At 55.5% G+C, this 27972-nt stretch overlaps 2 protein-coding genes and 1 long non-coding RNA gene across 5 annotated transcripts; 1 reads left to right on the top strand and 2 right to left on the bottom strand.

The window, feature by feature from the left end:
* Positions 1 to 1009: 1009 nt before the first annotated feature.
* On the bottom strand, positions 1010 to 11484 carry Bsnd (barttin CLCNK type accessory subunit beta). 3 transcript variants are annotated; one of them, XM_046451024.2, is made up of 5 exons: positions 11442 to 11457; positions 11012 to 11293; positions 5588 to 5682; positions 4171 to 4431; positions 1010 to 3313 (listed from the first exon to the last, which is right to left on the bottom strand). In XM_046451024.2, the coding sequence occupies exons 2-5, from the start codon at positions 11186 to 11188 to the stop codon at positions 2890 to 2892; spliced, it is 957 nt and encodes a 318-aa protein (XP_046306980.1). In that variant the 5' UTR covers positions 11189 to 11293; positions 11442 to 11457; the 3' UTR covers positions 1010 to 2889. The 3 variants fall into 3 exon arrangements, with proteins under 3 accessions (XP_046306980.1, XP_046306981.1, XP_046306979.1); XM_046451025.2 differs by lacking the exon at positions 11442 to 11457 and adding an exon at positions 6790 to 6924 and having other exon boundaries at positions 11012 to 11138; XM_046451023.2 differs by having other exon boundaries at positions 11012 to 11484.
* LOC124096939 (uncharacterized) lies at positions 9857 to 17892 on the top strand. Its single transcript, XR_006853054.1, has 3 exons — positions 9857 to 10842; positions 12761 to 12832; positions 17716 to 17892. It is a non-coding gene; the product is annotated as an uncharacterized LOC124096939 (long non-coding RNA).
* Tmem61 (transmembrane protein 61) lies at positions 17851 to 27731 on the bottom strand. The gene is made up of 3 exons (XM_046451026.2): positions 27492 to 27731; positions 23799 to 24148; positions 17851 to 18324 (listed from the first exon to the last, which is right to left on the bottom strand). The coding sequence occupies exons 1-3, from the start codon at positions 27504 to 27506 to the stop codon at positions 17964 to 17966; spliced, it is 726 nt and encodes a 241-aa protein (XP_046306982.1). The 5' UTR covers positions 27507 to 27731; the 3' UTR covers positions 17851 to 17963.
* Between the last annotated feature and the right edge of the window lie 241 nt (positions 27732 to 27972).

The raw sequence follows: 27972 nt of genomic DNA, 5'->3' as shown, positions 1-27972 counted from the left end.
CAACTGGGGGGACGCAGGGCCACCCGCCCTCTCCTTCACAGAGCCACAGCCCCTGCTCTCAAATGCCAAGCTCAGTACCCTCCCCGCTCCCAGCAGGCCCTCCCTGCCCCCACCAGGCCCCAGAGTGGGATTCCTGGAGCAGGAGGCTGAGGAAGGCAGGAGCACTCGGCGGTCACCATGGAGGGGACCATCAGAAACAGTGCCCAAGCCACAGGAAGGACAGTCGGCCCTCTGGGCTCTAGGGTGACTGCAGCCTCCTCTTTGCCAGTGGCAGCTTTGGCTTCCGTCTGAGCTCTGCCTTCCGGGCAGGATGGATGAGGACGCCTGGCCACGGGACTCACCTGCTTCCCAAGGGCACCGGGTCTGGAAGCGCCCAGCCCAGCCCCGGTCGGAGGGCAAGTCCCTGGTCCCCAGGGTGCCGGATCCCCACCATGACAGGAGAGAACCTGCCTTGTCAACCGAGGCTGCGCTCCTGGGGGTCTCTGACTGCAGGGCCCCCGACAGATGGAGGCCCTCAAGTCCCCCACCACACGACCCTGCCAGACTCAGAGCTGTGGGTGCGTCATCCCCTGGTCGTGCACGAGGGAGCTAAGTGAGGTCCCCTGACTGGCCCAAGGTCACAGGGCAGGGAGGGTGAATCTGTAAGTTGTCATCCAGAGCGGGTAGCTTTGAGGGCAGAGACAGCGCAAACGCGGACCGTCCCAGGCAGATCAGGCTTGTCTCCTCACTGGACGGTGGGACGGGAAACCTCTTTTCCACTGCCCAGAGCCCTGCAGGCCCCCGGGGCAGTCTCTGCTGACAGGCCAGGCCACCAGGGGTTCTCTGGGGATCGGGTCCAGGGCCCTGTGGTTGTGCCTAAGGGCCCTGGTGCCGATCTCCAACTGCACGCACAGGGACGTCTGATGCTCACTCTCAGGCACCTACACAGCCCCGTGTTGGCTCATTCATCCTGCCCCAAGGGCAACAGGTAGTTTTACAGAAAGGAATTTTCAGATGAATAAAGGTGTCCTTCACTGTTGACAGCTTTTTTATTTCAGCCTTGGCGCTGGTGCTCTTTCTGATGTGGGTCACGGGAGTTCCTACCTTGACCACCAGAGTGCAGGGCACGCTGCACCTCACCTCAGCCGTGACTAGGGCATGAGCAGGGACATCTGTTCTTGTGTCCCATCAGCAGAGAGGTTGAAGGTGGCACCCTTCACTGCCCAGAAAGGACCAGCAGAGGGGTTTCCCCTTCCCTCAACCAAGACCCCCAACCTCCACCCAGAGGCCCAGCCCGGTGATGCCTCCCACTCCCAGGTGGTCCAGGGAACAAGCCCTGGGTGAGGGACCTGGCTTGAGGTGGCACCACTGCCCTTTTCTCCACAGCTAGCTGCCACTGTCCCAGGCTGGGGCACAGAGGGACTTGGCAGAGATCCACAGGAGGCAGGTGTTGCCCTGTGATGCCACAACACAGCCAGGCCTTCAGGACTGCCGAGGCTCTTTGCTGCTGCCCTTGATGGACCCAGATGGTTGTTCAGTTGTCACTGTGCTGCCTCTGGTGTCATTGTTGATGTCTCTGCTCTCACCTTAGCTCTGTGCTCTTGTCTCAAACTTAAAAGAAAGTTGGCTCGCTGGATGGTGAGCCCTTTGGGGTCAAGAGTCATATTAGTTGTTCATGCCTCTTCCCTCCTGATGATCCCAGCTGAGCCTCAGGGACATAGTAGATGCTCAGGAGTCTAACGGACTTAATTTAGGATGCTTAATTCCACCCACTCTCAGCCAAAGCAACCACGCTCTGTGGGCCGGTGGTGGGTACCATTCTGGGAGCTCTATGCCAGGCTTAGCCATCTGCTAGGGATGTAAAGAGGCCATGTGTTCAAAAATTGGGGAAGTGGAAGAGAGTGACATTATCTGCAACAGGTTCCTGGCCATTCGTGAGTCCTGCACACCCTCAGTGACCCAGGCTCCAGGCCACCGAACCCACCAAGATGCCACCCTGGAGCAGGAGGCAGGTGTGATGTCACAGTGATACACGTATGAGCCCCGGAGGGAGCACCGAGGAGTGAGGACCACCCATTCCCAAAGCTGCAATGTCAGAGGAGGCCGTCTCCGCAGGGGTTTGCAGACTGAGTGTGAGTTGGCGGGAACCAGGGCTTCCTGGTGGAGAGGAGCTTGGCAAGTCTGTGAGCTGGGGATAGGGACTGGAGGAGCAGAGAAGGAGGTGGGGCTGCTCAGGGCTGCAGCTGGGTGGCCGGCAGGGGTCAGTCACCGAAGGTTTGGATCCTGGCGAAGCAATAGTGGGAGCCGCAGGAGGGACTGGGCCAGGGGGAGACCCAGTCAGTTTGAGTCAGACCACATCACCTTCCTGTGGACCAGAACAGGAAGGGGAGCCCGAGGGCCCTTGGGTAGCACCACACAGGCGCCCTGTCAGAGGCCGGCTTTGGGGAAGCAGAAAAAGCTTTTGAGAGCCCAGCTGCTGTGGATCTTCACAACGAATCCCATCTGACCTTCAAGAGCTTGCCAAAAGCTGAGCATGGTGGCCTGTAATCCCAGCGCCTTGGGGGGCTGAGGCAGGAAGATTGTGAGTTCAAAGGCAGCCTCAGCAATGGCTAGGCGCTAAGCAACTCAGTGAGACCCTGTCTCTAAATAAAATGCAAAATAGGGCTGGGAAGGTGGCTCAGTGTTGAGTGCCCCTGAGTTCAATCCCCGGTACCCTCCCTGCCTCAAAAAAAGAGCTTTCCAGTGAGAGCTAACTACTGGAAGAGCCCCTCTCCTCCCTGGTGTTCCTCCAGAGTTCTCAGAATGCTCTTCGGTCCACTGTCTCCGTTGATCCTCCCTATGATCCCATTTCGCAGATAGGGAAACTGAAGCCCTGAGAGGTCAGTCTAGAAACTTTAAGGCAGTTCCATCTTAGCCCTGGGCATCTGGCTCAAAGCCCAGTTCTTTGTCGGGGAGAGGGTCCCCAGGGCTGTCTGGCAGTCCATAGTACAAGTCTTCCTCTTCCTCCTCGGGCTCCTCCACACCTGCGTCTACAGCCTTCTCCTCCTCCACCTCCTTTGTCCTTGGGTACTGATGCCAGCTGTTGCTGGGCAGGGCTGTCTCCCACTGCTGCCCCTCTCGGGGCCCATCCTCTGACACAGAAGCATCATCAATTAAGGCAAAGTCATAGAAGCGGTTCCGTGTGCTCCTGCAGGCCCGGTGCTTCTGTGCTAGGGGGTGAGGTTCCTCCCCAGCAGGTGGAGATGGGTTGGGGCTGCTACCTTCACTGGAGCCCAAGTCCAGGTCATCTTGGAAGGAGGCCAAGGGCGCAGGGCCCTGGGGACAGGCTGGGGAGCTGCAGAGGCAGAGAGTAGCTCTTAGTCAGATTGCCTGGGCCCAGAGCCAGCCCCCACTGCAAGGCCTGGGGGAGGCCAGCTCACCTCTCTGGGGCTCAGCTTCCTCTCCTATAAAGCAGGGGAAATAAGTGTTCCCTCCACTGGTTGTTGCTGAGTTTATGGCAGATAATATGTACAGAGCACTTTGCATGATTTCTACCACGTAGTAAGTGCTCAAGAAGCAGGGCTCTTATGGTATTATCCAAACCAGGCCATTTCTGCACTTCCCCAATCATCCGGGGTTCTCCCCTGGTCCCTCACAGCCCCTGACACACCAGGGGTCCCTTTGTTCCTTCGTCTGCCTCCCCAACTGGACTGGGAGTTCTTGAAGGCTAGAGAGGAGGCCAGTTAAGGCCTGGCAGAGAGTTGGTGCCCAGAATCGATAATGCAATAAGCAAATAAATGGATGAATCTAAGAGCCCAGTTGCTGGAGGTCACAGGGCAAGTCAGCAGCAGGGTCAGGATTTGATCCTGGGTCCTCTGGCTCCAGGATCGCTGCTACCCATGACAACATTCAGAGAAAGCAAGGGCTTACTGTGTCCCTATTCTACAACAGCCCTGTGTGGTAGGAGTGACTTCCCACTGGGGAAACTGAGGCTCAGGAGAGCAGGAAACTTGCCAAGGAGACGCAGCAGGGAGCTGGGATTCCCACCCTGGCCTGACTCCTTGTCACCACTCTGCCTGCTGCTCTGAGTGTCCTGCACCGCCACTTCCCTCCCCTCTGTCCCGAGTGTCCTGTCCCCCCATCTAGGGTCCCACATCCCCGCCCTCCCCGGCCCTGGAGCTGGGCAGCCTCTGCTCCGAGCTCTGCGCTCACCCAGGCCTGTTCTGAGTTCCGTGTCTTTCCTCCTCATTCTCATCCAAGCCCCTGTGGACGACCACAGCGGCCTCCACCCAGGCCTGGGCATCCTGCGGGCCACCTGCTTCTCCATCGCTGGTTCTTGGCTGTGTCTCAGGGGCCAGCAATGGGCGAGGATCCTCGCTATGGCCCAGGACCTTCATCTGGATATGGCTGAAGTCAGGCAGGCTCTGGTCGTAGGCCGCCTCCTCCCACAGCCTGACGTAGGGGGCCTGGGGGCTGCAGGGAGCAGACAGAGCAGGAGAGAGAAGAGGCGGGTGGGCAACGAGGCACGCAGCTGGCCTCGGCATCTGTCTTCCCCTGTCCTCTTGCTCTGTTACATGATCGCCCTGAACCTCACAAGAAGCTTCAGGGGGCATCCCTGGATCCACTTCATGGATGAGGAGGCAGAGGCAAGGAAGGTGAGTAAATTAAGTGCAGGATCCAGGCCTGACCCCACCTCTGACTTTCACTTGGTGTCTCCAAAGGGTGTGATGGCAAAATAAGGCCAGTTACTTGGGGAGTTTGTGGGTGCCCAACAGCATCATCCTGTTATTTTGAACAACACCTGGAGGCAGAAATTACCATTCCATTTTAGAGATGGGAGTGTATTGGCCATAAGAACCCAAGGCTCTGAGGGCTGCTAGAGGGCCGGCTGGGGCTCAGCTCTTCTAATTGCCCCGTGACTCTAGAGGTGCCATGGGGAAACCCAGGCATGGGGACTGAAGCTGGCTTGCGCCCGTGGAGATGCAGCACTAGTGCTCGAAGACAAAGTCCCCTGCCCAAGGTCCCATGACTGGGAGATGACAAGAAACAGGCCAGGACCAGGGTGGCCTGAGCCCCAGCTGTCACAGCAGCTCACTCCTATAACTAGCCCTGTGACCCAAGAGAGTTTGGGATGTTCCCATGCCCACCCAGGTCCACCACTGCACTCCCAGTGGGAGATGTGTTCACTCTGTTGCAGGAGCAGCAAATGCCATCGTCACTACCATCTCCAAGCAAAATAGAGTGAGCCTCTAAGGCCTGACAACCTGGGCCCACAGCCTGGCCTTCAGAGTTCCAGGTCACACCTGGGTAGCTGAGGCCAGAGTGCTCTTGATTGTGCACAGAGCAAGGGCCAGGGCTTGGCACCTCCAGGGGAAAGGCAGGTTGGGGGCCAGAGTAGCCAGAGTTCAGGCCCCACCTCCATCACCAACTCCCCATGAGATTTCTCTGAGCCTCCATTTCCACTTCTGTAAAATGGGAGTAATAATGCGTAACCCATGATTTCTGACAGTGTGTTCTCAGGAAGGAGGAAGGCAAGGCTGGGCCCTGCTCAAGGAGAAGGGAAAGCCTACCCCACTGGCTTCTCTGGGGGAGGTTGGTCTACGTGGCTGACCACTGCCCCCATACCTACCTCTTCACCTCTGTGGCAAGCCCATTCTCCAACAGGCCCAGGGGCTTCGGGGATAGGATGCCTTGGAAGTCAGAGTCCGCGGGTACGAAGGCGATCTGCAGGCAAAGAGGAGATGGCCTTTCTGCAGGTGACAACAGTGAGGTGGGGGAGTCCGCTGTCTCCTCCTCCTCTCCCTGGAGTCATGCAAACCTGTCCACACACCCTGGGAGAGAAGCTGGACCAGGCAGGACCCACCCCCCCCAGCTTTGGACAAGGGAGGAGGCTGTTCAGGGCACAGCAGTAGCAGTCCTGGGCAGATGGATTCCAGGCTCCTGTTCTCATCTTGACTCTTCTTCGTTCTCCCAACATTTACTGAGCACCTGCTGTGTGCAGGCACTCTCCCGGGCATCATGGTCACAGACGAGTGAGTGCAACAACCTGCCCTGAGCTCACAGCTCAGTCATCCCCAGGGCCTTCTTCTAGTGTCCCCTGCACATGCCCAGCACACAGTAGGCATTTCATCCATATCTGATGAATGAGTGGGAAGCAGGTCATGTGTTTTGTGGCTCAGAGGTTGCAGTAGAGGGACAGAAAAAGGGGTGGCTTCAGTTACACCCTCCAGTCTCTGTCCCTGAACTTCCAGAGGTTCAGTGGGTTCCATGAGTCCAGCTCCAGGTGGGGGCACTGGGTGGTGGAGGAGCCCTGCCTTTGGGGTCTGGGACGCTGGGTGAGGATCCTTCCCTGGGCAGGTCATGCTCCGCCCAGAGCTCCTCTGTGCTGTTCTGGATTGTGGGGTAGCCTCTGTGCTCAGAGCAGCATTGTGCACAAAAATCAAAAGGTGGCGGCCACCCGGCATCTCCTGACAAGTGAGCAGGTAACCCAACCTGGTAAATATGCACAGCAGAGCCCTGCTCAGCCTTGAAGACCAAGGGAGTTCTGCCACGCCACAACATGGGGGGAGCTCGAGGGCCCGCCGAGTGGAATAAACCAGACACAGGAAGACAACCCCAGGGAGATTCCACATAGCTGAGGTACCGGGACGAGGGACAGCACAGGGGCACACAGGGAGAGGGGTGGTGGGAGGTGCTGTTTAGTGGGTAGAAAGTTTACTTTTGCAAAATGGAAAGTTCTGGAGGATTCCGCACCACCCTGAACAGACCAAACAACACAGAACTATGTTCTGATGGTGTTTGAGACTGTTCATTTTATGTTTGTGATTTTACCACAGTTGTTAAAGATGGTGCTGGTTCTTCCTGTCTCCCACAGTCGTGGCGAAGTTTCCAGAAGGCCATTCATGAGGAGCCTCTGGGCCCGGCGCCTGACGCACAGCTGGCCCTCAGCAAACCTCAGACTGCGCTCTGCAAGACAAAGCCGCCTGGCTTCCCTCTCTTCAGAGGGAATATTTTTTGAAAAACTTTTAAGCAACTATTTGTTGAGACCCTCCTGTATAATACCAGGCCCATAAGTAGCAGCCCCCTCCTCCCTTCCCACGGAGTGCTGTGAGTAGAAGGCCCTCGTCTGCCAGAGAAGCTCAGTTCTGATGAGGAGAAGGGAATGATAGGTGGGGGTTCCTAGGCCCCTGTGAGGGGTGAACTTCCCCCAGATGTTTAAAAATAAGGCAGGGTCTGGGCATCTCCCACCCCTACCAAGGATGCTGTGTAGCCAGCCAGCTTCACTGTCACCACCAACATCACTGTCAATCATCATCATCACCATCACTGTCAATCATCACCGTCACCTTCAATCTCATAACCACCATCATCCCCATCCTTACCCTCACCCTCACCATCACTCTCCTTACCATCACCATCACCACCTTCACTATCATCCACCATTATCGTCACTGTCAATCATCGCCATCACCATCAACACCACCGTCACTGTCAATCATTGCTGTCACCTTCAACACCACTGTCACTCAATCATCACCATCACCATCAACATCATTGTCACTGTCAATCATCGCCATCACCATCAACACCACTGTCACTGTCAATCATCGCCATCACCATCACCAACACCATCACTGTCAATCATCACCATCACCATCAACACCATCATCACTGTCAATCATCACCATCACCATCAATACCACTGTCACTGCCAATCATCACCATCACCATCAACACCACCATCACTGTCAATCATCGCCATCACCTCCAATACCATAACCATCATCATCCCCACCCTTACCCTCACCCTCACCATCGTTATCCTTACCGTCACCATCACCACCTTCACTATCATCCACCATCATCGTCACTGTCAGTCATCACCATCACCATCAACACCATTGTCACTGTCAATCACTGCCATCACCATCATCGCCATCACCATCATATCACCATCTTCACCTCATTATCCTCACCATCAGCATCATCACTGTCCCTATCACACACACCATCATTGTCATTGTCATACCACCATCACTGCCACCATCACTGTCAATCAGCGTCACCATCAGCAGCAACAGCATTAAAGTAAGCCTGGAGGGGGTGGGGAGGAGGCAGCATCTTAGAACACAAGTTCTTGTTCTGAGGGGAAGAACGGGTTCAGGCAGAGCTGGGGGGAGGCCAGACGGTGGAGACCAACCCCCGGAACGTCAAGCTAAGGAGCTCAGCCTTCATCTAGATGCAGTGGGTGCTCTGGAGGGCTCCCGGGAGAAGACCCCAGTCAGACATGCATAGGCAGAACACAGAGGAGTCCTGGAGGGAGGAAGGAGAGAGGGAAGCCCATGGACTGCTCAGGTGCCTCGACCACCAGGCCCCAGGCCAAGTGAGGAGGGGGTCCTGGGGGCCAGGCTCTGCTCTCCCTGCCACTCCTCCCCTTCTCCAGCTCCCTGGAACCATCCGAGCTATTAGGTTGAGCATGTCCAAGGGCTCCCCAACTAGATCTGCCCCTCTCCCAGTCCTGAGGCCCAATTCATGCCCAGATCTGACCAGGAGTGCTTTAGAAATTCCACGAGATAACCCAGGTGAGGTGCTGGAGCTGGCCTGGCCACGGTAGGCACTCCACACCTGCGTGGGAGACCGGAAATGTCTTCTCCCATCCTACAGCCTTGGGTTCAAGTTCTGCCTCAGTCCAGACGACCATCATCTCTCACGTAGATCAGAAACACTCCCCCGCTATTTCACGACCCCAGGCTATTCTCCATCCGGATGTCAGCCTGATAACCTTATCACACTGCAAAGCTAACCATGGCCTTTCCTTGCCCCATCAGCCTAAAGTGTAAGGTCCAAAAGCCTCACATGGCATCCAGGCCCCAGGAGCCAAGCCCACTCCTCCCCACCTGTACCCTCCTCCCCTCGCCCTTCAGCAGCCACACTGGCTCATCTGCCTCGTTCTCCATGTGTGTTTGGCCCTGTGGCTCTCCTGTCTGGGGGGCCTTGCCTCGACTGCCTTCCTCTGTGACCGACAAAGCCCAGCTCAGCCGCTCCACGAAGCCTGCTTCTTCCCCCTCAGGCAGAAAGCTGTCTCTCCTACTAGATCTCCAGCTCCTCAAAGACAGAGACAGCTTCATTCATGTGGGTAATGCTCCTCCTCACCTTCATCTTTATCAGCTGATTTAATTTCCTTATATTTATATTTCATTCCATCCAGAAAATTCCTTCTCTGAAGCTTTCCATGGGCCCTGAGAGCCAGGGGAGGGGCTCCAGGGAGGACCGGCTACAGCGGCCCAGACTCCGGTGGACCGTGTAGGACCCCCAAGCATCCCCCTCCTTTATGAAACCCTTTCTCCTTCCCTTTCTTGGAGCCAGCCTGCTCCAGGTCTAATACCTGAGTCCCTGCGATACACACACAGACCTGGACTGTCCCACACCCCTGGACTCACCCACAACCCACCCAGTGCCACCAGCACGTGTGTCCAGAGCAACAGCTCTGCCAGGGTGGTGCCTCATCCCCCATGCATGCCCCCACCTGGCCACACAGGGTGCTGGCAAAGGTGACCCCTCTGCCAAGGCCACAGTGGTGACAGAGGAAGCAGGGGTTTACATCCGGGCCTGTGGGAGCTGGAAGGCGTGGGTTTCCCCCGACTATGCTGCCCCCACAGCACATAAGCATGTGAGCCCATCAACAAGAGCTCATTAAAACCCAGCAGTATCCCACCCACTGCCACCCTGGTCACCCGGGCCACCTCTGGGGAAGGCAGCAGCAGGAAGGATGCTACCCTGCATGTCCCCTGGCCCTCGCCCAGGTCTAGCTCCTCCCTCGGGGAGGAGGATTCTGACGTGAAGGCTCTGGCCCCAAGGCCCTCTTCTCCCAGTGACCTCTACTTGGGGCATTGCAGGGACAGAGGAGAGTTGACTGTAAACTGCTTGGTAAATGACCACAAACCAGCTCAGACCGCCCCAGCTGCCAACACACTGACACCCCGGGGCTGGCCCACAAAGAAGGCAGGATTGGGAGAGACTGGGCCAGCCCAAGCCTCTTCCCTGCTCTGAACTCTTGTGGGAGGAGAGGAGGGGCTGGGGGCTGGGAGGCTGATCTGCCTGGACCTGGAGCTCTCCAAGTTAGGCTCAGCAGGGCCTCAGACGTCCCCCCAAACCCTGTCTTCTTTGCTCACAAATTGTACAATTGAGAAAACAGAGGATCCTTGTCTCTCCGAGTCTGTCTCTGACCTGCCAAGTGACCTTGGAAGAGTCACCCAACCTCTCTGGGTATGGAAGTTTTACAGTCCTGACACGTCCAGGATCAACAACAGCAACAACGCAGCATTTTACCTAATTATAACACTCTGTAAATTACAAGTATTCCTGTACTCCAGCTCTGATGATAATAACCCACAAGGCTGCAGAAGAGACTTGGGGCCCCATTTTGCTGATGATGATACTAAGGCTCAGAGAGACAAGGTCACACAGAGTTTGGAACAGAGCTGGAGCCAGAACACAGAACTCCAGAACCAGGGTTCTTGCCTAAACTAGAGGGCTCACCAGGCTTAGGAATATATAAAACCCTGAAAAAGCACATGCACCGGGGTTAGGCCTGGCCCACCCCAGGACTCTCAGCGGCTCCGGGATCCAGAAGGTGGAGGACTGCCCTTTACACTCTCCAGCCCAGACTCTGCTATTCAGCTCTGGGGCCTCGCCTTTTGGAGCCTCGGCCTCTCTGCTCTGCCGTGGAGCCACAGAGACGGGCACCACAGACCAGGAGAGCCTGGTGCGGCGAGCACTCGTCAGCCTCTGGAACCATGCACCAGGACAGGTCTGTGCTCCACTGTCTCCCCCGTGACTCTGGTTCTGGCCTCTGGGCCCAGTGGCTTCTGATCAGCCCTCAGGGTGAGTATGGACGGGTGAGTAAATGGAGGCTACCGAGAGCAGAAGAAACCCAGGAGTCCAGTGGAAGGATGGAGAGGTCTAAGGATGGGGACAGGCGCATGGAATGAGGCACAGCCAGCACCCTTGGCCCCAGCCCATCCCACCCCCCCCCAGCCCCTGCACTGCCTACCTTGGGGTAGCACTGGCACATGCTCCAGATAACGCCTCCCATCACCATGACACTGCCCATGGCGTAGAAGGTGCCGTAGACCTGGGGCCGGTCGTGGCTCATGAGGAAGGTGCCAAGGGACAGCAGGAACAGCCCCAGCACAATGAAGCCAATGCGGAAGGTCTTCTCATCAGCCATGGCCACCTGGCCAGGCCCTGGCCAGTGCACCCCCAGCAGAGGGAGTGCGACAATCACATGCTAACCCCCACAGGCACGCCAGGGAGGGGCGAAGCTCTGGGATTGCTGCAAATTGAGGCTTAAAGTTAAAGAGAGCAGGATCCCTTGGGGGCCAGTTCCCAATCCCAGGTCCAGCAGCTCAGCCCGGCTGGAAGTGGCATGCACCAATGGGCAGGCACGCCCAGCCGTCCACCTTCACTCCTGGCCCTCTCACCTTCCCTCTGGGCCCAGCCGCCCCGACTGTGTGTGTGTGGATCTGAGGGAGGGAGGAGCAGGGAGGGACAGGGAGGCTGCAGAGGCTGGGCCCCAGCCAAGGCTTTGACATCACCTCATTTGCCTAGTGTGGGGCTGAGTGTGTGACCAGGCGGCTCCACACCTGCCAGCCATGGGAAGCAGGGAACCATCCTGCAGGTTGGAATGCCACTGGAGGAGGCCAGCATCCTGCAACTTGACATTGTAGAGCCCTGTGCTCATCTGGGGTTCAGCAGGCACAGCCCATATCTACTGAACGGTGACTTCTAGAAACATTACAGCTGCCACTGCACTGAAGTGGAGCCCCATGAAGCAAGGAGTCACCACTATTCCCACCTTATAGATGAGGACATTGAGGCCCAGATGAGTAACTTGACCAACGTCACACAAAGTAGAAATAGCAGAGCAGCTGGAACAGGAGCCCAGAGCCCATGCCCTGGCCACGGTGCAAACTGCTGCACCACAGCACAGGGTCTGGGTTTGGATTCTGGCTCCACCATCTTGGGTAGTGTGGTCTCAATCAAACTAGCTGCCTATGCCTCTGTGTCCTCCTCTGTAAGATAGGGATAATAAGAGTCCCTCCCAGGGCAGAGCTGTCTCCAGGCCTAGCCTCCATGTCCCCTTCATATGCTATGCACCATCCAGACCTGCTTATAACGAGCTGTCCCTAACCCCAAAGGGTTGTTGTGAATTGATGCCCCTGCAGGGTGTGAATGACCCAGAACAACCTCCTAAGGTCCTCACAGCCCAGCCTGAGAAGGTGCCTTGATCCAGAGAATAACATTCTACTGGTGGATTGTCAGTTCTGGGACAGCGGATGGGAGAAGTCAGATTCTCTCCTGGGACTGCAGAATGAGGGCCAGGGGCGTCTCTAGGAGAACATGCCCTGGAGTTCTTGCAGGGTTGAACTGCTGATGTAGGGTGGAGGGTGTCATTTGGATACTAGGCTTTCAAGTTTTGGAAATTGTGGTCAGCAACTTCTCCCTCCTCCTTGGCAGCCTGTGCTGTTCCCTCAGGCCACACCTAGGCTCACAACATGCACTCTGCCTGGCGTTCCTCCCACAGACCCTTTTTCCAGGAGGGGCTTCTCTATTACTGGTTCAGTCTGCCTGTTACAGATAGGAGGTCCCCTGGCACAGAGGGCAGAGGACCCTGCCCAAGAGATCACTGAAGGCTAAGATATTGGATCACCTCCAGATCTGGCTCCAGAGTAAATTTAGGCAGGTGGATGTGAGTTTTTTTTTTTTTTTTAAATATATTTTTTTAATATTTATTTTTTAGTTATCGGCGGATACAACATCTTCGTTTTGTATGTGGTGCTGAGGATCGAACCCTGGCCGCACGCATGTGGATGTGAGTTTTGTCACCTGTGAATTGGAAATGACATAAGGGAGGGGAAGTAATCTGAGACTATTCACAAGTCAGGACCTTTGTTTTACAGAGGCTCAGAGATAGGAAGCAATAAATCCAGGGTCCCCCAGCTGATGTTGATCCCAGAAAAAGAGACCAAAACCCAGAGGAACGGCAGCCTACCCGGTCCTAGAATCTGGCAGAGGGACTGGCCACTGAATGGATCGCTGTGGTCCAGCAGGGCCTCGTGCGCCCCCTGATGGCCGCCACAACACGTGCTTACACCCTCCTGTCACATCCTGCGGTGGTCGGCCGCCGTCCTGCAGCCCCCTAGGAGGTGGCAACAGCCGGGAGTGGGGTGGGGGGGGCGCAGGGATGAGGAAACCGAGACCAAGGAGTGTAGGGGTTGCTTAATATCTTCCCAAACTGAGCTGGAGGGCTGAGCTGTGACCGGAACCAACGCACCCCCAATCCCAGTGTAGAGGGACCTGACTTTTAGCCATTCCTGGGAGGCCTTCCTGGGTCCCCGTACACTTTCTCGCAACTCCGACCTTTCTTTATTCACGAATCAGCCTTCTTTACTTTTTTTTTTTTTTTAATCTGAGTCGCTTCTCAAAAAAAAAAAAAGAAAGAAAGAAAAGAAAAGAAAGAAGGGAAAGAAAAATGGGTCTAATCTAATCTTCTCCAAAGAGTCGTGATAAGAACTAAATGGAAGAATGTGTGCACCTGTTTTGGAAAATGTTCCGGGCGGTTCCTGCTCCCCGCAAGCCCTCCTCGCCTCTGACTTCTCCCTTCCCCCGTGAACCCAGGCGGAGGGGCGGCGGGCGGGGCGAGGGGAGTTGTTGAGCCTCCAGTCACCCTCCAGCAGGGGGCGCGCCAGCCACACCTGGGCTCACAACATCTTCCTGTCTAAAGGGATTCAACTACTTACCTTCGTGGGGAAGAACCATCCCACAAGAGGCAGGTAGGGAAAGAGCATACCCAGTTGACAGTCGCAGAAATGAGGCCCATGCAGGCAAGGTAAGGGAGGCAAGGTGAGCCACCCAGGGCGGCACAGCTAAATTCAAACCAGGGCCTCAGTCAGTCTCTGGTTGGGCTCCTACCACGTGCGGGACACTGAGGTGTAAGGCATTCTGATCAACACAGTATTGGGGGTGCTTAGTCCTACCTTCTGCCGCACAGTATGACAAAGGCTGTAATAAGCATGAGGTCAGCACATGCATAAAACAAAGAGCCAGATAAGACCAGAGTGGGGACAAATTCACAGAAGGGATTCCTGTGACAGGGCAGGAGGAACATCCAGGAAAGGGGCCAACATGTGCAATGGCCCAGAGGCAGATGCCCATTGACCCATGGCTGGAGACAAGGCCACATGCTATGCACAGTTGGTCCATCTTGCCTACTCCTCCCGGACCTGCCTTCCCACACCAACTCCATCCTTCCCGTGAGTTACCAGGACACCCACCTGGATATCCAGCCACCACCATCCTCTCTCACCCCCATATCCTGCTGGCCCTACCTTCAGGATATGAGAAGCCAGCCACTTCTCACCCACTCACTGCTCATCACCCTGGGCTGGGCTTCCGTCATTTCTCTCCCCCTACCTAGTCTCTGCTTCCATCCTCAACCCAGGAAGTCTCTTTCTAACCCAAAGACTAGGTCACTCTTCTGATCAAAACCTTGGAATAGCTCTTTGGCTCTCAGAGTAAAAGCCAAAAATCCAGGATGACCCAAAGCCCTGGATAATGTGCCCAGTAACCTGCTCATCACCCCTTGAGCTCAACACTCACTCCTCTGACCTCCCCGGCTCACTGCTGTTCTGGGAATGCACAGGTACCCCAGGACCTTTACCCCTGCCCTTCTTCTGCCTGGAAAGCTCTTCCTCCAGATAGCTACGTGGCTCCTTCCCTGAGCTCCTCCAGGTATTCCACCAAATGTCTCCTTTACAGTGAGCTCTTCCTGGTCATACCCTAAAATCACAGACGCCCCTCCCCAATGGTGTCCTGTCCCCCTTCCCCAGCTCATTTTTCTCCATAGTATTCATACCATCTATCACTCTACACCCATTATCAGTTTATCTGTCTCTTGTCTCTCTCGAGGGGAACCCAAGCTCTCGCGCAGGGTGGCAGCCTTGTTTTGTTCACAGCTGTGTCCATGGGGCTAGACCAGGGGACACTCTAGATGGTATTTGTGAGTAGAAGGATGGACTGTAAGGAGCAGGGCAGAGGAAGGCCAGAGGGAAGTAGAGGCAGGAAACTTCCCGGGTCATGCGAAGGTATATGTCGTTCTTTAAAAGGTCAAAGGAACCGCTGCAGGGTTGTGCAGGGGAGACAGAATCGCTTAATTTTTCACTTAGGGAGAGAACCATCCAAATGAGCATAGTTAGCAACAGAGGAGTAGCAGGTGAGGTTTCTGACTGCACTAGGCCGACTGCAGGTGGAACCTCCAAGGGAAGGCGTTACCTGGGTAACGGAAGCTGGGAGGAGCCCAGGGAAGGTGCAGGAGGGGGCTGAGCTCCAAGGGTCCCTGACATCTGGGTCTCCAGCAACCAGCACAAGATGGTGTCTGTGTGGGGTGAAGGCGCTAGACAGCCAGGCAGGAAGCCCACTGGTGCCACCAGGGACCGCCAAGTGGCAGACCTGGCCCTCGTGAGGCTCCTTGATGGGGCTACCTGTAGTGGACACAGGATCTTGAGTTTTCAGTGAGGCCACTGCAGCTCAGAAGGGGACAGCAACATGCCTCTGTCAGGAGACCTTGGATGTGGCCTTGGCTGAGCCTCCACACAGCTGGTAACCTTGAGTGTGTCACTGTCCCTCCTGAGGGCTTTTGATTAAGGCACAGATGAGTGATGTGAGAGAAAGTGGAAATGTCCTTCTGGCTGCCCAGTGCTCCCACCCTGCCCCCTCTGCTCCTGCCGGGAGAAGTGGGGCCTTCTGCTCACACCTGCAACTCATTAACTCACCTGCCCCCGGGGAAATTCCTCACTCTGGGGGCAGAAGCTCCCACCTGTTAGGAACTGCAGATAGGAGGTCCCCTGGCACAGCCAAGGTCACACAGAAAGGGAGGCCACTCCCACACTGCCCTGGGGATACCTGGGAAGGGGAAGGGGTACCAGGGGAGAAGAAGGGAGGGAGGCACTGAGGGGGATCTGGGACTGCGATTCCAGGGCTGGGGAGGGAGAGGGTTCCTTCCAAAAGCCCACAGGGGGATGAGGAAGAACTTCTAGAAGGAGGGAGGGTGCAGAGCTTAGGAGCCTGGCTGCACAGAGCGAGGATATGTGGGGAAAGGGAGGCAGGAGATGGGAGGTTGGGATGGAGACCAGACCTGTTCCCAGACCAGTGCAGTGGCTTTCGTTATTCAGAGTGAGGTGGGTACCGGTTCTGAGCCTGATCTGATCTGCATTTGACCAGCTTCACCTTGGCCCCTGGGCTGAGGAGACTGCAGCCAGGACAGGCAGAAGCAGGAGCCTGGGTGGCAGTGATGGCAATGTCTAGGCACTGGTGGGAGATCCCAGGCCTCAAAAAAACACTGGCTGTAACTTTATTCTCTGAGTTGGTTTTTTTTTTTTGCCTACCAGGGATTGAACTCAGGGGCACTCAACCACTGTGCCAAATCCCCAGCCCTTTTTAATATTATATTTAGAAACAGGATTGCTGAGTTGCTTAGTGCCTTCTTAAGTTGCTGAGGCTAGCTTTGAACTCACAATCCTCCTGCCTCAGCCTCCCCAACTTCTGGGATTACCAGGCGTGCACTACTGCACATGGCTGAGATTTTGCCTTTCTGATGAAGTCTTCTCACCTGTTAAATGGGGACACACCACCTGTAAGGAGTGGTTTTGCAGGTGGGAAACAATGGCATATGGCATGCTGTTATGGCTGCTGCCCTTATCCTGTTGACTGAGCCCCAGGCCTTGTCTGCCACACGCCCAGTGCTGGCTTCATGAAAGAAGGTTCGATTCATGAGTAAACGCTAGGGAGTTCTAAATTAAAGAGACAAGACTCTAATTACCTTTAATACCAGCTCCAAGGCGGTGGCGAGGTTTATAGAAGAGACGAGAGAGAGAGAGAGAGAGAGAGAGAGAGAGAGAGAGAGAGAGAGAGAAAACATGCCAGGGAGTGGGCTTTTATTGGGGAACAAAAAATTCCAGAAAAAATCCCATCCAATGAGGGTTAAGGGGGGCAGCATCCCAAGGTCAGGGGTGACGATTTGGGTCTTCCAGGAAGTGGCCAGACACGCCTCTGCACGGACAAGCCCTCAGACCTGGAGAAGGGTGGGGAATAGCTATAACACAGCTGTGTCTAAGCACCTCTCACCCAGCCAGGGAGGTAACTCAAATCAAGTACAAGGATGGCCTCCCACAGCCTTGGAACCCCTGCTTGCTGGGAAGGTCAGGTAATCTCATCGAGTTGGATTTCTCATGGGAAGTGGGGTGGGGTGGAGCCTTTGAGTTGCAGAGTGTAGTTGGACAGGAAGTAGATACCTCTGGCACATTTGGAAAGCAGGAGGTGTGCAGCAGGGGCATCTTGCACTTGGTAAAGGGATATTACCTCTATTAATAAAGCTTGCATACCTAGAAAACCTGCATTTATTATGCACCACATTGGCGCTGAGCTTGAGGCTCCATGCAAGCTCTCTGTATCCACTGTTGCCATCCCCAACTCAGCAGTCCCAGGTGGGGCTTGTGCCACTGTGATTCTCAACTCTGCTTTACAGACAAGGAAACCAAGGCAGGGAAGGCTACTGTTCAACATCACCAAGGTTGGAATGTGCTAGGATCCCTACACAAGTGGTCTGGATTCAAAGTCCATGTTCTTTTGGTCATAAACTTGGTGTGTGATCTTGGGCCAGTTCCACCTCTGCCTCTGGGGCCCTGTGTTTTCTTCTAGATGCCGGCCAGCACCAGGCGCCAGCACTGTGAACATGCCAACTTGGATGTTCTATCCCAGTTGGGCCCCTGATGACTGCACCCTCTAAGATACTACACGGAGCAGAAGAACCACGGAAACCAGCCAGGCACAGAATTGTGAGACATAATAAAATAGGATTTATTTTAACTCACTAAACTTTGGGGTGGTTTGTTGTACAATAATAGACTCTTAAAACAGCATTTAGCAACAGACATATGGTTGGGTGCTTACTGCATACCAGGCACCGGAGGAGACCCTGGAAATGACACATCATTTTTGATGCAAGTTTCAGGGCCTGCGAGGAGCCTGTAACTCGCCCCATCCCGCCCTGCAGTCTGAGCCAGGCCTGGGAAGGAGCATGCAGCACCTGGAGCAGGTGTTGTGTCTCCAGAACAGGCATCAAGAGCAAGGAAAACGCTCTCGTAGCTGGGCGGAGCCAAGGGGGGCGGAGTCCCCAGCAGGGCATCCCCTGCGTCGCCACACCTCCGGCCTTCCTCCTTGGGGCACACAGTTGGTGCTGGGGGCCCCTCAGCCAGTGGGCAGTGTGTGACCTCCTCGTATGTAGGGATGGCAACCACCTTTGGGGTCCTACAGAAAGAAGAAAGGCTGTTAGCCCAGGCCAGGACAAGACCCTGCTGTGTGCGGGGGGCGAGAGGTGGGGAAGGCTTCATGCCACAGTCCAGATTCTTTTTTTAAAACCAGGGGTTGAACCCCTGCCTGTTGTTTTGTTTTGGGGCTTTTTTTCCCCCTCTTTTATGTTTTGAGACATGGCCTCACTTAATTGCTGAGGCTGGCTTTGAACTTGTAGTCCTCCTGCCCCAGCCTCCCGAGCTACTGGGATGACAGGCGTGCGCCATCGCACCAAGCTCACGGTCCAGATCCGAGCAGCCCCTGCGTGCCCCATGAACACAGCTGACACTGGGCATGCGCAGCCTGCCCTCCTGCCGCCTCAGTTCCTTCTGCCGGGAAAGGCTCTCCCCAGCACGCTCCTCTGCTGCGCAGTCCCCTCATGATGTGTTCCGATGTGTCCCTCCCCAGGTCAAGCTCCCACTCCTGGCTCTGTCCTTATGGGGCTCTTCTCTGTCACTGCACAGACACTGCCCAGTTGTCCCAGGGCAGGGGGGGCAGAGGGCATGAGTTCAGGGATGTCATTGGATCACTGAGCCATGCTCCATGAACAGGAAGACGCGGACAGCTGACCGAAAAATCCTTTGCAAGATCAGAGTTGCGAGGCTCAGGGCAGAGTGGGACTTCTGGGTGCTTGGGGCCTAGCTATGGCAGGCCTGCCCGGACATTACTTCTATGTGCCCACCTCCAGGAGTGGGAGTCTGCCATGTCCCGAGCCCACCACCTTTACCCTGTAAGGCTTAGCTTTTGTGAGCCTGTTCCCCGCCCCCACCCTGAGCCACTGAACCACCCTCAGGGACTTGAGACAAAGACCAGGTCCTCTGAAGCTCTGCAGGCCAGGTTCCAAGAACAAGCCACACCAACACTGGCAGGAGTGAGACTGGCTCTTGCCTCTCAGCGCCCTGGTGGGTAGCTCATCTTCAAGGGTCAAGTGCCTCCCTGCCCAGGCCTGGGGGGTGGGAGGGTCACTGGCCTGTGGCCAGGCTGCTACAGCTTTGGGGGACACTGACAGATACGGGACTGACTAGGTGATCTTGAAGGTTACTCCTGACACTGAGTCCCTCAGCTGGTCCTGATTCTGAGCACCAGCTGGTTCAGCCATGGCTCTGCCATGGTTTGGGTGGGAGATCCTGGCTCAGTAACTCCAATACTCAGGACTTCATTTTCCCCATCTGTCAAATGGGGACAATAATGGCATCTATCTCATCAGATAGTGTGAAAATGAAGTCAGATGATGCAAGAAGTCTTGTAGCACATGCTGCACCAATAGGGGCCATTCATATGTCGAAGGGCTTCAAGGAGGGGTGGGGCCAGGACCTCTTGTCACAGGTGTCCTGTAAGGTAAGCCTGCACAGGCTCAGAAAGTCCGAGTCAGCATGGAGCTGGCTGGGGAATCAATAATTCCCATTGCACACACCAGTGGTCTTGCTGTGGAGACCAAGGAGGGGCCAGTAGCAGGAAGCCAGCAAAGGGGACAGAAGAGGTGGGGGATGGGATTACACACCAGGGACCTGTGCTGGGAACTGGCTGCTGCCTCCTCCAGGAAGCATCCAGCACCTGCGGGGGACACAGCCTTCTCAGGTACTATGTCTTCTTGGCCCAAGCCACCAGGGAAGCAGGCTCACTGCTCCGCATCACAGACCAGGGTGACAGAGCAGGTTGATGGAAACCTGGATTTGAACCCAGCCTGGGTAGCAGTAGAACACAGGACATCAGCCAGGAGCCCTGCTGAGGAAGCCAGCAGGGCCCTTGCCCTCTCTGAGCACCCAGAGGCATTTGCAGGAGAGGGCAAGACAAAGAATAGTGCTCCTGGTGTCAGGCAAGCTGAGTTCTCTTGCTATGTGACCCGCTCCCCGCACACACAGTCTCTGAACCCTTTTCTCCTCCATATAAAATGGGATAATAATTCCCATTGCACAGATGCAGGGAAGGAAAAATGTGGAGAAGCTTTGTCAGCCCTCAGAAAAATGTAAGTAGTGGGGTTTCCAGAGCCCCCACATCTCCTGGCCTGTTCACCTTCTGGTCATTGCCTGCCCTCTCCCAGTTAGTTAAGCTCTGAGGGGGACAGCTGGCAGGGCAGGGCCCAGGGGCCCTGTGAGCTCAGCATACAGCAGGAAGTTTGCTTACAGGGCAGATGTGGAGTGGCCCTAAACACCACCTCCTGTCACCTCGGTGGCCAGCTGGACCCACCAGCACTTAATCTCCAAGGTCATGGTCCATAATTGCCAGGAACTCGGGGAACACAGGCCCTGCACAGGGCAGCCAAGTCACACACCCTGGGGCAGGCTCCATTCACGGTGTGTGTATTCTGGATCCAGTGACCCAGCACTCATTGGGACAGCCCTGCCACAATAGTCCCCATGCGCAGAAGGCTCCATGGAGGCTGGGACTTGCCCCGCTCTCTGGAGCCTGGTCAGGGCAGGAGACCTGGGGTTTAGCACCAAGTGGGATACCATTTGCCTAACACTTGAGCTCTGCAATCTCATTTCACATTCATGACCACTGGAGGGAAGGACAGCATCCACCCCTTCATAAGTGAGTCATGCTCACACATCAACTAGGTGGCAAATCAACTAGGTGGCAAAGTCCCCACCTTGCCTGACTGCAAAGCTGGAGCTAACCCCATAGTGTCACCCTTCTCTCCCAAGTCAACCCATCTCTCCACACCTCAGCCCTCTCTTCTGTAAAATGGGCCTAATCCCTACACACACCTCAGAGGTAGCTGAGGCTCCAGTCAGTGAGTGGGCACGAGAGGTCATTGCCAGCTGTAAACACGGTCACAGCAAGGAAAGTCAGAGTGTACCCGAGCCTTACAGCGTACACCTCCCCATCACTCAGCGCATCTGAGTCTCACGGCAGTCTAGGGACCAGGTCTGTCACCCCTAGCTGACAGATGAGGAATCAGATGGAACCCAGAAAATCTATTAATGTTCATAGACATGCAGTTTATAAAAGAAGGAGCAGGGACTAAAACACTTGACTTCCGAGTAGCCCTGGGCCTTGTGCTGTGCCCACTGCAGATGGGACCCCTGGGAGGCCCCATGTACCACCTTGTGAAGGGGGCTTATATGTTCTCCGTGAGCCCCTAAAGACAGGGGTTTTGTCTATCTTGTCCACTGCTGCATCATCAGCCCTCAGAATAGGACCCAGCACACAGTAGGTGCTCCATACACATTAGTTAAATGCAGGAAAGAATAAGTGGGTGATAAGTGGGGAAACTGAGGCACCACAGGGGAATGAACCTGCCCAGACCAAGGAGGCCTGTGTCTCTGACCCAAATGTACCCACAGCCAGGCACCGGCAGAGAGCGAGGTCCCTGGAGACAGGCACAACCTGATAGCCAGATGCTGGCTCCCCAGGCTGCAGAGCTGGGCTGGCCACCACAGGGGAAAGGTACACACTAGCAGGAGAGCCTCCTCCACATGCAGCCAGCCCAGCCTCAGGATCTGACACTCGGATGTCAGAGCCTGCTGGCCAGGAGCCTTCCGCAGCCTCCTGGTGGGTGTCCAGTCTGCTCAGAATGAAGGCAGAGTGGCCCCACCTGAAAGGTGCAGCCGTGGCCTGGACCCTGTTGCCTCAACACAGCTGTGTGTACAGAAAACACCCCCTCCCTGCCTGTGCCTGTCCAGAGTGCCAACGCCTGGCCTGGCTCCTCGTCCCACCGCCACTAGGTCCCTCTGAGTCTCGTCTGAGAAGTACAGGGTTTGGTTGGGTGGTCCCCAAGGCCCTAGCCCTCCCTCTAACAGTCAGCCCCAGGGGGCTGACTCCTGGGCTCAGTGGCTGTGCTGAGTGCTGTCTGGCCAGAGCAGGAACAAGCACATTCATCTGCCCTCTAACAAAGGGAAGAGGGGCGGCTCACAGGAATCTGGGTGAGCCCCTGCTGCGCCTAAGTCCAGCGCTGCTGGATGGCATGGGAGGGGGGACAAGCTTTGCAGCCAGCAGGCTCCCACCACTTTTAAGTTGTGCCTTGCAAATGGCAACAGTAATTCTTATGCTGGGAGCCCTAGATGGACAGAAGGACCAAAAGACAGATGATGCAGGCAGGCCCCTGAGGTGTGGCACACCAGGTCGTTTGTTGAATAAATAAGGACATAAGGGCATGCGTCCCTCAGGCATGCTCACCAGGGCAAAACTGGTTCTGGGGCTGGGTGATGTTCCTTTTAGGAAGAGAGCACAGACGTAGACACAGAATACCCACAGAGAGGCCTCACGTCTATGGGAGTCAAATTTCATGGAGAAGTAAGAAAAAAATGTCCCAGAAGGCCGGGATGACAGCAATCATGGCACAACCGGAGGAGAAATTCATGCGGCATCTGTCTCCACCCTGCCCTGTGCACTTGCACATACCTGTCCCCTTGAGGGAAAGTTGACATTTCCTGTGCACCTACTGTGTGCTGGGCACTGGGCTACACTCTACATAGACATCACATCATTTCATTTCATAAGGAGTGTGGGGAGGCCAGTGTTCAAGTCCCAGTTCTGAGACACACTAGCTGGATGTTCCCAAGCAAGTTACTTAATGACTTGGTGCCTGGGTTTCCTCGTCTATGGAATGCAGTTAAAAACAGTAGCTGGAGGCTGAGGCTGTGGCTCAGTGGTAGAGCGCTTGCCTAGCATGTGTGAGGCACTGGGTTTGATTCTCAGCAACATGTATAAGTAAATAATAAAATAAAGGTCTACACATCTAAAAAAAGAAAAAGCTGACTGGGTGCAGAAGTGCGCTCCTGTAATCCTAGCAGCTTGGGAGGCTGAGGCAGAGGATCAAGGCTAGTCTCAGCAACTTAGCAAGGCTCTAACCAACTTAGCAAGACCCTGTCTCAAAAAAAAAAAAATTAAAATGAGATAGGAATGTGGCTCAGTAGTTAAGTGCCCCTGGGTTCAATTCCCTGCTACCAAAAAATAAAAATAGCAGTAGCTGCTTCAGAGGGCCACCATGAGGACTGACAGTGTCACCATGAATAGCGGTACATGGCAGGTACCACGCAGGCACGTGCTATTATTGTTGTTGCCGCTACTATGGTTTAAATTCAGATGAAGAAGCTGAGGCTTATGGAGCAAGGGTGTGACTGACTTGAAGTCCCTCAGCTAGTTAGTGATAGAACTGGGTCAGGATCCCAGTGGACCTGAATCCTTCTTGTGCCTGAGCTCTAAACTCCTCTGCTATGCCACTGAGCTCACCTCTTCCTGGAAGCCTGCCTGGATTTCTCCACGTCCCCAGGGAACGTGTCTATCTCTCTCACACAGCTCTAACTACTCTGGCTTGTCATCTGCTGAAGAGGCTTTAAACTCCTTCAGGTCAGTACAGACCCACTGATCAACCTGGGATACAGGGAAGGACCTGGTCCAGAGAAAGAGCCTCAGGAGAATTTACTGAGAAAATGCTGAATAGTGTGACTATGATCAGTCCCTTAAGGTCCCCACCCGGCCCCACTGACCTGCAATTCTCCTCCTCCGAGGTCTCCACAGTGAGGTAGTACAGGTCTCTGGAGAGGTGGTATGGGTCCCACCGGGGTGGCCCCCGCCTGCTGGCCTTGAGGGACCACAGCAGGCCGCAGAGCAGCAGCAGGCCACCTGCTCCACAGCAGAAGAAGCTGACAGACCTGAGCAGGGGTCTAGAGGCCTGGGACACGGCGTGCTCAGCAGGTGGGACCCGCTGGTCAGGCTGGGCACCTGCATCCCCTTCACTCCACCAAGCGAAGCAGAGCGTCCCGGCTACCAGAAACACCATGCCGCCGATCATCATGCAATAGCGAAGGGTGGAGGCCACTCGGCCCCTGTCACATGTCTGGACAGAAAGACAGAAAGGGAAATGGGCATGTGAGAGGTAACCAGGGACCTGGGTTTTAGTCCTCCTCTGCCTAAGGTCACTGTGCAGCCTTGGAGAGCTCATCAGGCTCCTCCAGGTCTCAGTGTCCTCGCCTGTGAAATGGGGACGCTGCCCTGACTTTGCAGGGCTACTTTGAGGGTCACAGATAATGTTTATCAGGTTCCTAGAGCTGTGCCTGGGACACAGTAGGAGCCCAGTAAGAGAGCCACACGCACTCTATGCCTCTCAAGGGCTTCATGGCCTGGTGGGCATAAGGCTCCCCAACATGACGACTTTGTGGACAACTGGGAGGGTGGAGAGTGTGCACCTATTGGGTCCCCTGACCTGCCAGGACCAGGACTTGCTGGTTAGGCTCTGCCTTATCTCATCTGGTTACAAGGCTGTGAGGTCCTGCTGTTATCTCCACTTGACAGGGGATGACACGAAGACCCAGGACAAGCATAAAAAGTTTGAAAATCACTCTATGGAGCAAGACTTTGTACAAAAGGACACTCACCATGGCTTGTTTATGCTGGTCATAAAGAGCCTAAAATGTCCACTATAACAATATGGTCAGTGAACTACGGTATAATCTCCAGATGCAATAATTAATAATAACCTATTAAAAAGCCAAGCTTGGCCAAATGTGAGCAGAAGGGACCTACTCACAACACCTACTTCTCCAATGTCACTGAAAAACAAAGCATGAAGAACCCCACAAGCAAAGCAGAACTCCTTCCCTGCATGTCATGATAATTGACAGTTCCCTTCTACACCAGCGCCTCATCTGCCTGAGAGAGACGGACTCAGGGAGACAGGGACAGAGACCCTGAGTAGACGGAGACCCGGGTCCGTGGCCAGTCATGCTTGTCCCTCCCCTTAGATGGAAAACACCTCCAGTGTGTGCCTGTAATGGATCAACTAGAACAAAAACATAATTAATTTAAGTGTCACCAGATTCAAAGACTTACACAACGTGCCCACAGGTGATTTATGGTTAAACTGCTTGACCAAAGAGAAACACTCTGAACCCCAAATATAGAATGATTATCATGGGTCTTGATTTTCAAAGAAGCTTGCCTGATAACCTGCATATTTCTTCCCAGGAAAATCACATTCATAATCACAGAGCTCAGCCCCGGGCACATCGCCTGTCTCCTCTGCTCTGAGAGGCAAAGGCGCCCACACCGTCTTTGGGTATAGACACTTTTGCTGTCTTTAAATAAATCTTTGCTTGTGCCTTGCTTTTGATGAGTCTGAATTCTCTGTGGTTAAAGTCAAGAACCTGTCCAGGCTGAGTGGAGATTCCATTCTCCGGTTTGGAGGGTCCTCCCCAGAATCCCTGTCTGGTGACATGACTCCCCTCAACCGAGGCAGGTGGGCAGGACGGGCAAACATTCCCACTTTACAAATTAACGGATTCAGCTCAAGAAGGTGAAGGACCTTCTTGATACAGCCAGATACAGCCTGGTTCTCACACCTGGGCACACCTGCAAGAAGTCACCTTTGATGCTTTTTACTTTCTAGGAAAACAATAGTTGCTCAATGTGAAGGGAAGCAAAATGCAAACTAGCATGAATCCTGCCCTCAAGAGGAGCATGGTCTCGTACAGAGGTTTTCTATCCTGCAGTTTCCTAGCCTGTGTACATAATGACAGGGGCAGCAGAGGTGAGCTGGGCACCACACCAAGCACTTTATGGGTGTCCCCTCACTTAATGACTTCAACAGTGTTATGTCCCAGGGACACTGGGGCCCAGGATCTGATTCAAATCGCTTTGTGGGTACACAGCTATGTCCATGTATTTGCTAAATGGTGGCAGGTGAAACCATGCCATAAGTATTTGTAAGCCTCGGACATGGGTGACACCCTGCCCTCCTTCCTGCTCACCTCCTCAAAGGCCTTCAATCACCCTGAGTGTGCTCTCACATAGCGTGTGGTAATCCGCTTGTGTGGGTCTCCCTCCCTCCCAGTGGATCCCCATGGCAAGCAGGGCACTTGCTAACTTGCCATCTAGGAAGCTGGAGGGTGTCAGTGTCCGCTGGATGAAGGACAGCTTGCTCAGCAGGGCTAAGGTTCTTTTAGTATTATAAATCGGGGCTCTGATTCTCATCAAGGTGTCCTGTCCCAAGACATCCATCTCAGAGAGGTGGTCCTCAGGCAGTTTACCCACCCCTCACACTGGTGCACCTCCAGAGCCTGTACTCTGTGGGGGCAGGGGCAGGGCTCCCTGCCCCAGAGGGTGTAACCCCAAACCCTAGGGGGCAGGCAGGAAGCTCCTCCAGTCCCAAAGAAGTCCCACCCCAATCCCCACTCAGTGGGGCCTCCCAGCCTGACCTGCTTCTACTACTGCCGGCCCCCCATCTTCCTCTTGCCCTTTCCCCACCTTCTCTCAAACTCTGGCCACCTGGGGGTCTCTGCTGGACCTGCTCCTCCCTCTGCCTGGGGAGTCCTCTGCTCCCACCTCTGTCCCCATGTCACTGGCTATGGTGCCCCAACATCACCCCCTCCCTGAAGTTCTGCCCACCTCCCTGCAGCCAGAGGGATCAGAGATCTGAGCCTCCTCCCCACCGATGGCTCCCCCTCACTGTGGTGGCTCTGCTAGCTCTGGACCTTGAGCAGGCCTCTGGGGGTCGTGGGGGAGCCCGTTATGCCAAGGAGAATGCAGGCCACATCTGAAGCTGGCGAGGCAGAGCAGGACAGAGGATGGACCCTGCTCTGACAGTGGGCAAGCTTCTTCATGCCATGGTGCCCTACTCTATAAAATGGGCACCAAAACAGGAGAGCACCGAGAGAATTAAAATACACAAAAATCACTCCTTCTCCTACTGTTAGGGTTTTTATCTCCACAGCAGCACTTAGAACCTGAAGGCTCTCCCTCCAGCCCCACCAGGAGCAGGGCAGCCTGAGTCTAGGTTCTGGCCCTGGCAAGGCGGCAGTGGGACCATGAGTCCCCTGGTAGACAGCCCTGTTCCTGCCGGGAGAACCGGGAGGAGATGCTGTACCCGCCCTGGGGCTGGCGGCACCGAGGGATGCGCTGTGCCACCTCTGCCACCCGACGTCACCAATAAGGGCACGATAGGTTCCAGTTTCTGTAAAGAGGAAACCATCTGAACAAGTGGCCGAATCCATCCCCATGTTAACTGCTGGGGAAACTGAGGCCCTGAGTGCCACCACCTAAGGCCACCCTGGAAGTTAGAACACATGGGTGCTCTGGGGCGTCCAGCCACGCGCGATCAAGGTTAGAGGGAGGGGTCCTGGAGGGGTCCGTCTTAACCCGAGCCGGGGTGGTCGCCAAGCAGGGACGGAAGGGATCGCACCCACCTGGGACGCGGCCATCTGGCGACAGGCGTCAGGCGCGGTCTGCCCGCGGGGAGCCCGGCGGGCCTGAAGGCATGGTGGCAGAGGGAAGGCAGGACAGCTGGAGCGCCCCGCGGTCCCTCTCCCCGTCGGGTCCCGGGCTCTCGCCCTCCGCGCGCTTCCAGCCGCGTCCGTCGCGTCCGCTCCCGCTGCCCGCCCCTCGCCTCCTCCGGTCCGCGCCCTCGCCGCTGGCCCCGCCGAGACTCCCGGGTGGCCCGGCTTGGGCGGCCCCAGGTGCCGCGCCGTCGCCCAGCCCGCCCCGCCCGACCTTAAAGCGACAGCGCGACGGGGGCCCGGCTGGGATTCAGGGTTTTCAGCGTGCGATGGGGAGCCCCAGAGCTTCGCTTGGCCAGAACCGCCCGGGGAAGGTCCGGGAACTGTCCACCCTTGGAGCCGTCACACCCCACAAACGTACAGAGGCGGGCTTGGGAATGGAGACACACTT

This window comes from Marmota monax, unplaced genomic scaffold (genome assembly GCF_021218885.2).
Source record: "Marmota monax isolate L192 unplaced genomic scaffold, Marmota_monax_Labrador192_F-V1.1 WCK01_AAM20220418_F8-fsc00023, whole genome shotgun sequence".
NCBI classification, from domain to species: Eukaryota; Metazoa; Chordata; class Mammalia; order Rodentia; family Sciuridae; genus Marmota; species Marmota monax.
This window is presented reverse-complemented; position numbering and strand designations above follow the sequence as displayed.

Coding starts and splice junctions, on each gene's coding strand:
- Bsnd (XM_046451023.2), bottom strand. CDS start 11,188: ATGGCTGATGAGAAGACCTTCCGCATTGGCTTCATTGTGCTGGGGCTG. Junction 4,432..5,587: donor CTTGCCACAGAGGTGAAGAG/GTAGGTATGGGG, acceptor TGCTCCCTGCAG/CCCCCAGGCCCCCTACGTCA. Junction 3,314..4,170: donor GGAACTCAGAACAGGCCTGG/GTGAGCGCAGAG, acceptor CTGCCTCTGCAG/CTCCCCAGCCTGTCCCCAGG.
- Tmem61 (XM_046451026.2), bottom strand. Junction 18,325..23,798: donor TCGGAGGAGGAGAATTGCAG/GTCAGTGGGGCC, acceptor TTCTTTCTGTAG/GACCCCAAAGGTGGTTGCCA.